General features: G+C 44.3%; 1 protein-coding gene across 1 annotated transcript in view; it reads right to left on the bottom strand.

The window, feature by feature from the left end:
• The window catches only part of adamtsl4 (ADAMTS-like 4), a 33,541-nt gene extending 24,332 nt beyond the window's left edge, over positions 1 to 9,209 (bottom strand). The window contains exons 1-4 of the mRNA XM_053649983.1: positions 8,777 to 9,209; positions 6,675 to 6,744; positions 2,646 to 3,178; positions 2,166 to 2,571 (exon numbers count right to left, since the gene is read on the bottom strand). Of these exons, the coding sequence (XP_053505958.1) occupies positions 2,166 to 2,571; positions 2,646 to 3,178; positions 6,675 to 6,744; positions 8,777 to 8,799 (1,032 nt within the window). The 5' untranslated portion in view covers positions 8,800 to 9,209. The remainder of the gene's footprint in view (positions 1 to 2,165; positions 2,572 to 2,645; positions 3,179 to 6,674; positions 6,745 to 8,776) is intronic.
• Positions 9,210 to 9,678: the final 469 nt, after the last annotated feature.

Here is a 9,678-nt window from a genome sequence, read left to right as displayed (position 1 = left end):
ACACACAGAGGAAGTGAATCTCAGCCATACATCGGCTAAGTGGATGATTCATCCATCACGCGATCACACACTACTGCCAGAGGTGGATCAGAGAACAGCTTCCTGACTGTGTGTGCGTGTGTGTGGTGCACTTTTATTTCCACTCACACCCTTTTAAATATAATGCCACTGTGACACACACACACAACCACAAACACAGCTCTGGGTAAACTATATGTCATTTTAATAGTGCTTTTTATGGTGTTATTTACAACAGCTATAATAATGCTAATTTCAGTATTTAAGTCGTGTATAAACTACAACAACCGATTACAGGGTTAATACGCAATCATCTGCTCTGTAAGTTTGGCAGAACCGAACCAAGAAATTGATATAAAATAGAACAAGTTTTACAGAAAAGACCTACAGGGTTGAAAACATGGAGAGAAAACAAAAGCACAAAACCACAAAGTGAGCTCAGAGGAGAAATGTCCCAGCTGGGCTTCCGTACAGACCACCGCCTCGCCCTACGCAGCTAAAGACCTGTATCTGTTTCATGTCCTGTGTTCTTCATTAATAAAAGTCGAAACTAGGCAACATGGATCATCTGGCTCTGTCCCATTCAGCACGGAGGAGTGAACAAGGGTTAGTGGATAAAAAACAAGGGGGTGTTGGAGAGCAGAGCACAGAGCGATAATGATTATTAATAGGCAGACAGACGGATAGATAAGCATACGGGCAGACAGACAAATAGGAAGAGAAATAGACAGACAGAAAGCCAGACAGCCGGATAGACAGACAGACAGACAGCCAGATAAGGCAGACAGACAGACATATCGTCAGATATACAGGTAGGCATATAGACTTAGCGATCTGTATACAGGCAGACAGACAGATAGGCACATAGACAGAGAGACAGACGGACAGACAGACAGAGACAGACAGATAGGCTTAGAGGAAGACAGAAAGACAGATAGGCATATAGGACAACAGACAGACAGACAGACAGACAGACAGACATATAGGCAGACAGACAGACAGATAGGCTTATAGACAGACAGACAGACAGACAGACAGGCATTTAGGAAGACAAAAAGACAGACAGAGAGGCTTATAGGCAGGCAGACAGACAGACAATTAGGCATATAGACAGACAGATAGGCATATAGGAAGACAGAAAGATAGACAGACAAGTAGGAAAAAAGTCAGACAGATAGACAGATAGGCACACAGGAAGACATAAGGACGTGTAAACAGATAGGTATATAGGAAGACAGAAAGGTAGCCATATAGACAGACAGTTAGACAGACAGACAGATATAGCGTATAGGCATATAAGCAGGCAGACAGACAGAGAAAGAGAGAGCGAAACAGACAGACAGATATACAAACAAACTGACAGACAGACATGCGGAAAAAGAGACAGATACAGACAGTATAGGTAGTAGTGCTCTCAGGCTTGTTGCCTCTTTTTCAATACTGTCCGAGCCACTGTGTGTATGCAAGGATGTGTGTGTATGTAAGTATGTATGTGTGTATGTGTGTGTGTGACTGCACCCTGCCAACAATCTCTGAAGCATGAAACGCTGCCTTGCTCCAATATGAAATGTGTGTGAAGCTCTTCCAGCTCGGAGCGTACAGGGTGGTACAGCGGTAGCGTACGAGGCTCCAGCCGTCTGAGCACACTCCCAGTAACGCTCCTTCATTCCAGCACTTCCTAACAAATCATCCTTTCCCCCCAATACATTTCAATCTCCGTGCGCTTCAGAATTTGGGAGCCTCTTTTACGAGCTGCTTCGCTCCAGACCGCAGGAAGTGGATATGCTCAAGGATGCATGGGAGAAAGTCCATGGATTTTTGGGGAAATAAACATAGCAGAGGCACGTGAGAAATCTGAAGAGCTTTTAATCTGCTTAGACCGAGTGTTTCAGCGAACTCACTGAGCTTTTCGTCTAATTCGGCCCCGTTCTCACTTCCCCATTTTGAAGAAATGTAATTATAAGTGTTCGACGTTACCAAGACACACTCCGTAGTGCTGCGTTCAAGTGCGGTTAGTATCATAAATGTGAGCTTTGACAAATCCAAATGATTACCAGATGTACAATGAGAAAAATTAATCATAGGAATGTGTTTGAAGGTTTTGTCCCGAATACAGTTTGTAAGTCAGCATATGTTAGTGCTCTTACCTCTACAGTGCACTTCCGGATCTCTCTGCCTTTCCCAGAGCACCTGTACTGCTGTACCGGAACTGCAGGGGGTGGAACATAAGGTGGCGGGGCGTAGAGTGGTGCGTCTGGAAGTGGGTGTGGCCTGTGGAGAGGTGAAGAGAAAGGTGCAGAGGCTGGAGGAGGAGCACGTCTAGTGATGGATCTCTGCTTCTGCCTCTGTACCTCCTTCGGCTTTGCGTCTGTCCGTTCTTCGTTCTCTTCACGTTGGCTCTCCGCTTCCTGCATAGCCATGGTGCCTTTGACCCGCAGTGGCTCGGCGGTGGCGTTTCCATGGAGACGGGCGTATCGCGTGTGCCGGTTTTGGCGGTGAAGCGGGAGTGAGTATGGAACCCTGCCGTAACCGAACTGACCAGGACGGATTTGTCTGAGGGAACAAGAGAGATGTCAGAAAGAAGGAAAGAAAGAAAGAAAAAAAAGAGGTAATCCAATCACACTCACTTTCTCACAGACGCTGGATCCCTATTGGTGGAGATTGACCTCCTACTCCCGCCTGCACCTACTCTTCCAGCCCCCTCGTTGGCTGGCCGTCTGGATCCTCTCCCTGATTGGCCGTATGCATGCATGGACGAAGAAGATGGAGAACGGTAAATTGAAATCGGCTGCTGATTGGGCGTTACGACGTTCGCTCGGTAGAAAGGAGGCGCACGATTGGGCAGTTCTTGCCCCACCCCTTCAGGTGTGTCTCGATAGAGAGGTAGTCCAGGACTCTGATTGGCCTGATAAATTCTGTCATTGCCAGGATATGAGGAGGGGTAATAAGGCACGTTGGGGGGAAGTAAGGGGGTGTGGCTTGATGCACCTGACGGCAGGTAACCCGGCCGACTCCAGGTTTGGGCCGGTGGCACACATTGCCTGCGCCTCTCAGTCACGCCTACTCCACAGCTCTGAGAACACTCCGCCCACTCACTCCATGGGCCCCATACACCTTCTAGCCCCACCACTTCTGTCTGTCGGGGGCGTCGCCCGATCACCTGTAAACAAACAGACCGCGCGAGAGAGTAAACAACGTGAAAGGAACCCTTCATGTTCTGATAACATCTGTCTGTCTGTCTTCCTATCCGTATGCCTGTGCAATCAAAAAAGATTGCCTGGGGCAGTTACAACATGTAGTGCGCACTATAGTAGGTAATGAACATCTGTGAGTAACGGCTGAGTAATGAGCTAGAATGTGCTAGAACTCGCCTTCTGTCCTGTTTCGGGAAAAAAAACCAAAACATTTCCAGCACGTCTGTTTGTTTTCTCACTACCGTGTGCTGTGTTCACTGTTCAGCAGTCTTCTGTCTTGTTGCCCCAGGCCGTCACCACTGACTTGGACAACCACCATCACTTCACATTTGCACACTTCTATTCCTCCGTGGTTCTCTCAGCTGTAAATGACCAGCGGCCAGCTCCTAGCAAACCTGCTCTTAAGCCCTACAATGACAGGAAGTTCAAATCTAGCACACGTCTGTAATGAATTTCTAGTCTATTTTATAATCTTATCCACATGAACACATCCCCCTATATAGAAAGAACTGCTGTTTTTACACACGCTAGCATCGTTCACCTTGAACAGAATCACCGAGTAGTTTTGTTGATGTCAGGCAGTAAATCCATGTTTTAAGCTATAACTTAAGGATATGCTGAAACTAGGTCGGCTGTTGTTTATGTTAGCGGGCCATAAACTCATTTTATTTCTGTTCAAATTAAGCTACGGTGGAACTTCTATTCAGCGGATGCAACAGGCTTGCAGGAGACTTATTTCATGAACTTTAGGCCAGGGACTTAATCCCAGGAATTTTAGCTCAAGGCTACTGTTCCTGGTATTTCCACTGTAGTCTCTGTGTTGCTAACCTCACACCCACAAACACAGAAATGCTACCTAAAAAACACAACGCCACGCTTTCTTTACATGTACATGAGGTGTCCAGTTGGAACGGAAATCACGGACAAGGTTCTGGTACTGGTTACAGAGCTGACCCAGAAGCCACAGCGAGACAAACAGGATGTTAATGGATCGTTGTAGCTTCGAAGTTTAGGACCAGGAACTTGAGGTCGGAGAACTTAGGGTCGTACACCTTCACTCAAGAATTGAATTCCAGGAACTTACGTAAAAAAATATTACGTAAGGATTATTAGCAAAAGAACGAAGAAATTTAAGACTAGGAACCTCAGCCAAAAACATACTATTTCGTAATTACTACGTGTTATTCGGTAATCACAGGGAAACTATTAGGACAGGTGTGTAATTGCAGGTATGTAGAGAATCTGAGAGTATCAATAGGTCCTGAAAGTCAAAGGGGTTAATACCAGGAAATTTATGCTCGAATTGTTACCCCAGGAGCTTAAGGCCAGAAATATTCATCCAGGAACATTAACAAAGAAATTAAAGCCCAGGAACCTAAGCCAAGAACCTTTAGTCCAGGAATTTTAGCCCAGGAAACTCAACCAAGGACCTTCAGTCCAGGAGCTTTTGGTCAGGAACTTAAGCAAAGGACCTTTAGTCCAGGAACTTTAGCCATGGAATCTAAGCCAATGATCTTTAGACCAGAAGCTTTAATCCAGTAACCTAAGCCAACAACCTTTAGTCCAGGAACCTAAGCCAAGAACCTTTAGTCCAGGAACCTAAGCCAAGAACCTTTAGTCTAGGAACTCTGGACCAGCTATATGCTCAAAATTAACACCAAAAAGCAATAAAGCATGCATCTCTCCTCTTGGGTATAATCGTGTGTGGTATGTAGATGTTAAAATAACAGACCACGGATTGTACAAAATGTTCCTAAAGCCAAAAATAAAACCTGTAAAACCCTTCACAGTTGTTATTTTTACACACTAGGATGGATACACCTATAACTGATGACAAAATAGTTCAGCTCTCAAACTCGGGCTGGTTCTTAAGAAAGGTTCTTCGGTTCCCTGAACAAACACCACTGTGTTAGTGGAGAAGGCACCATTGGTGATCTAATGTGGTCTGTATTAGTGTGCTACATAATTCTCCAGTGTAGGAAACGGGGGGGGGGGAATAGAGTGGCATTTGGAACACAGCCCAGAACACTAAGACCCTGGAAACCACACTAGCAGGAGTTCAAGTGCAATTTTATTTCACCTTGTTCCTCTCAGCTGAACCTGACCTTGAACATCATCTCTGTAACAAAATTTATGAACGGGATTTAAAAAAAAAAAATATATATATATATATTTTTTTTTTTAGAGAACCTGAGCTGAGTTCCATGTTGTTCCATGAAAAATCATGTTTAAGTATGGGGTTGGTACGAGAACACACACGTTCTTCGTCTGCCGTTCGACGGCCACAGCTGAAAGACTCAAGAAATCTGAATTTATTTTATGGTTCACTTAATAACACATTTTAAAAAATGGGAGGAGAGTTTTTAAGGTTGGACGAGAGCCATCCAAAGAATGGATTCATCAAACAAACGTCTCCACTCAGGACGAAAAATCTGTCTTACGCATAGGGAGACAGAAAGAGTGAGAGTATACAGGGGGAAAAAAGAGAAAGTACATAGGAGAGAGAGAGAGAGAGAGAGAGAGACATGATCCTAAATTCACCACAGCAGTGATGCAAGTGATTTTCAGTAAGTTACAGAAATTTACAGTGACTGAATCAAGAGGTGTGCATGTGTGTGTGTGTGTGTGTGTGTGTGTGTGTGTGTGTCTTATAGTAACACCTATTATAAAAGTTAGGAAATGGATGAGTCACATAATGGATGACACAGAAGCCACACACACACACACACACACACACACACACACACACACACAACCTTTTCCTGACTCACATACAGATTTCACCCATTCCTTCTGCAAACAAAAACAGGCATGCACATGCTCTCCAGGGTAAATACACCTACACACACACACACTACTTAATTTACAGACTACTGAAATCACACACACACACACACACTACTTAATTTACACACTACTGAAATCACACACACACACGGACAAATCACACCATTGGTCTAAATGTCAAATAACGGAAAGGGCCATTCAGAGTCCTTAATTCAGGGGGCAGTAACAGTGTGTGTGTGTGTGTGTGTGTGTGTGTGTGTGTGTCTCACTGGACGCAGCCGTCAGAAGGAATGCAACTCATACACTTCATTCATAAAGGCCTTGAGACAAATTTCCACACACACACACACACACACACACACACTATAGCTACACAATGGCTCTGTCCCACATGCCAGAACACACACACACACACTGTTATTTAACACAATATTTTATAGTCTAGCTAACAGCAATCACACCATCCCAAACCGCATGTTTTCAGGTGTTTCTGATGACGGTCAATAGTAATTTATAGCTATACAATTTATAGCACAGCCTGGTATTTCCTCGGTGAATCAAATGAATCAAAGTAAAAAGAATCGAATCACTAGAGTGATTACATAACAGCCATCAGCGAATAGCAGACTACAAAATAGTTCAAAAGGTATTGCTCTACAAATCAACATCACTTACTGTTTTGTTGGCCTTTTCGACGCCGCTCACACACACTGCGCTCAGCACTGTGATCCATAACACACACCACCTGCACAAAGATGATCAACACACACAAAATAAAACACAAATAAGAGCAGATTCAACTGTATATAAAAAAAAAAGAAATAATAAAAAAAAAATTTTAAGAAGTTTTTAAATGACGGGACGGTGAATTGTAACTGCAGAGAAAAAATAGATCATAAATAATCAAATGAACAGAAATAAAAGATTCATTTTATTCATTGGACGTTACAATTTCACGACTCTGATTAAGTAGCTGTGGACACACGCGTCTGAGCACGATGAACGTTACATAACGTGCAAAATACTAAGACGCGCTGGATCAAGTGCTATTCCACAAGCTGCTGAGTAATGTAACGCGGGAGCCATTTTGTCCGATTAAACCGAATCTGCAGCGTTCAATTACAACAAGGACGCACGCTCACTATTTTATCATCATCACATTCAACTTTTTTACTTTTTTATTAAAAAGTCATTTACTCTTTATGTGGTAGGGGATTACATTTGACAGCAAAGAAAAACCACCATCTGCATCTTCAGTCTTTTAGTTCTATCTGACCGTGGAGCTCAGAAAATCCACTTAAGTATGTGCTTAACCCAGTTCTGAATACCCGGAACTTTCCCACCACTGACTGAACACGTTTTAGCTATAACACACAACCCGAACACTGCTTAGTCCTAACACGAGGCGATACTCTTTTTAAATCCTAACACACAACTCTACACATTTTAGACCGAAGACACAACTACACACTTTAACTTTAATCCCAACACACAACTACATGTTCGGGGGTTTTTTTGTTTGTGCATTTTTAAAAATTTTTTTTTTTTTTAACTCCGTCACATTTTTTAACACGCAACCGAAAAAATAACACACAACTATACACTTTTAGTCCCGACACACAACCAAACACTACTGTTTTGTCTTAACACAGCTGAATGTGACGTGTCTGTGAAAGCACATGAACACAACCTTCCAATGTGAGCGTTAATTCTTATGTCCAGTCACAGTAATTGTGTTTACAAAGTACCACACATGCTTCTCGTTACTGGTCCAACCAACACACACACACACACACACACACACACACACAGGAATACAGTAAAACACTAACATACTTTATCTGAAAGGCTTGTTAATTAGCTAATGAGCTGTTTGTGTGTGCTTCACTGAGTGTGTATTGCACTGTTTGGGCCCAGATTTTATACTCTTATCTTCACTCAACTCAAGACACACACACACAAACACACACACACACACATTCTAGATTTATCTGTGATTGCCTATCCCGATAATCACTCCTGTCTCTCAGTGTGTGCGCGCGTGTGTGTGTGTGTGTGTGTGTGTGTGTGTGTGTGTGTGTGTGTGTGGCCAACAGTGGTTGTGCCAGGTCAATAATAGCAGTATAAAGTGGTAGCACTACATTCTGCGTGCTGCCACAAACCACACACACACACACACACACACACACACACACACACATTCTGGATAATCCATCACATCAAGCACTCCTGTCTTTCAGCACGTGTGATGCATAAAATGTGGTGTGTGTGTGTGCGCACATCAGTGGTCATGTACTTGGTCAATAATGATAGTATACTACATTCTGCGTGCTGCCACAAACCCCACTCTCTCACACACGTCCCTGCTGTAGTCGCGAGCTTCGGTACAGCTCAGCGCGAGCCCGTAATTACCGCGGAAACCCGCGAGCCCCTCGCGCGAGCCTCAAGTCAACACTCTCCCCCATTCCAACCCTCGTTTAAAAAAAACCATAAACCCCGGAGCACAAAGAGTCTCGGTGGGACTTCAGAAGCCCGCGCGAGTCCCCCAACGATCCCGAAAAGAGTGAGTGATAGTGGAGAGCGCGCGCGAGCAAGGACTGAGAAATCCAGAACTTGCGCGAGGCCGGAATATAAACCAGCAGTTTACCCATAAAAACGGTGAAAGAAAAGTGCACGCGGAAACATAAAGCGCACGCACGCGTCAAAACCTGCTGCGTTGTGGTTAACGAGGTGGTTGCTCGTAAAAATTAACGACACTGCGAAGTCCCTAAACTCACCTGCACGTGGACCCAGGCTTCATTTCTGTCTCTCGCGCTCTATCCTTTGAACTCCGGCGCGTGCGTCCACATTAAAGCTCCGCGAGCGACTTTTCCCGAAGTGGCTCACCAACTTTTCTCCGTCACACACACACACACACACACACACACACACACTCTCTCTCTCTCTCTCTTTCTCTCTGTCTCACTCCCCTTTCTCCCCTCTCTCTCGGTCGCCTTCCTCTGTCAAAACACACACACACACACTCCCCGGAGTGGGGGCGTGCTGTTTTAACTTTTTTTTGTCCTTGTGAAAAACTGATATGACGTTGGACAGTTCAGGGGGTGTTGTCTCAGATTGGGCGCACCACACACACGCACACACACACACACACACACGGTGCTCATATGGTACATCACTGAGCAATAACCACATGTGCAACAAAACAAAAATATTTACCACATGAAAACCTTTAGCACAGCATTTGATACAGTGTGCCAGAGTCCACGCTCACAGTTAGCGTTTGCTTGCTGCAGTGTGCTACTGTGATTGTTAGTGATTGTTAGCTGGTCCCCAGTGAGTGATAGCATGTTACTGTGTTACACTGAGTGTTACAATGTGTTCCAGGTCCCCAGTGAGTGATAGCATGTGGTACAGTGTTATAGTGAGTGTTACAATGTGTTCCAGGTCCCCAGTTGAGTGATAGCATGTGTTACAGTGAGTGTTACTATGTGTTCCAGGTTCCCAGTAAGTGATAGCATGTGGTACAGTGTTACAGTGAGTGTTACTATGTGTTCCAGGTTCCCAGTAAGTGATAGCATGTGGTACAGTGTTACAGTGAGTGTTACTATGTGTTCCAGGTTCCCAGTAAGTGATAGCATGTGGTACAGTGTTACAGTGAGTGTTACTATGTGTTCCAGGT

The sequence above is a fragment of the Ictalurus furcatus genome, chromosome 1 (assembly GCF_023375685.1).
Source record: "Ictalurus furcatus strain D&B chromosome 1, Billie_1.0, whole genome shotgun sequence".
NCBI classification, from domain to species: domain Eukaryota; kingdom Metazoa; phylum Chordata; class Actinopteri; order Siluriformes; family Ictaluridae; genus Ictalurus; species Ictalurus furcatus.
Note: the sequence above shows the minus strand (reverse complement) of the source record. Positions and strands in the feature narration are given on the sequence as shown.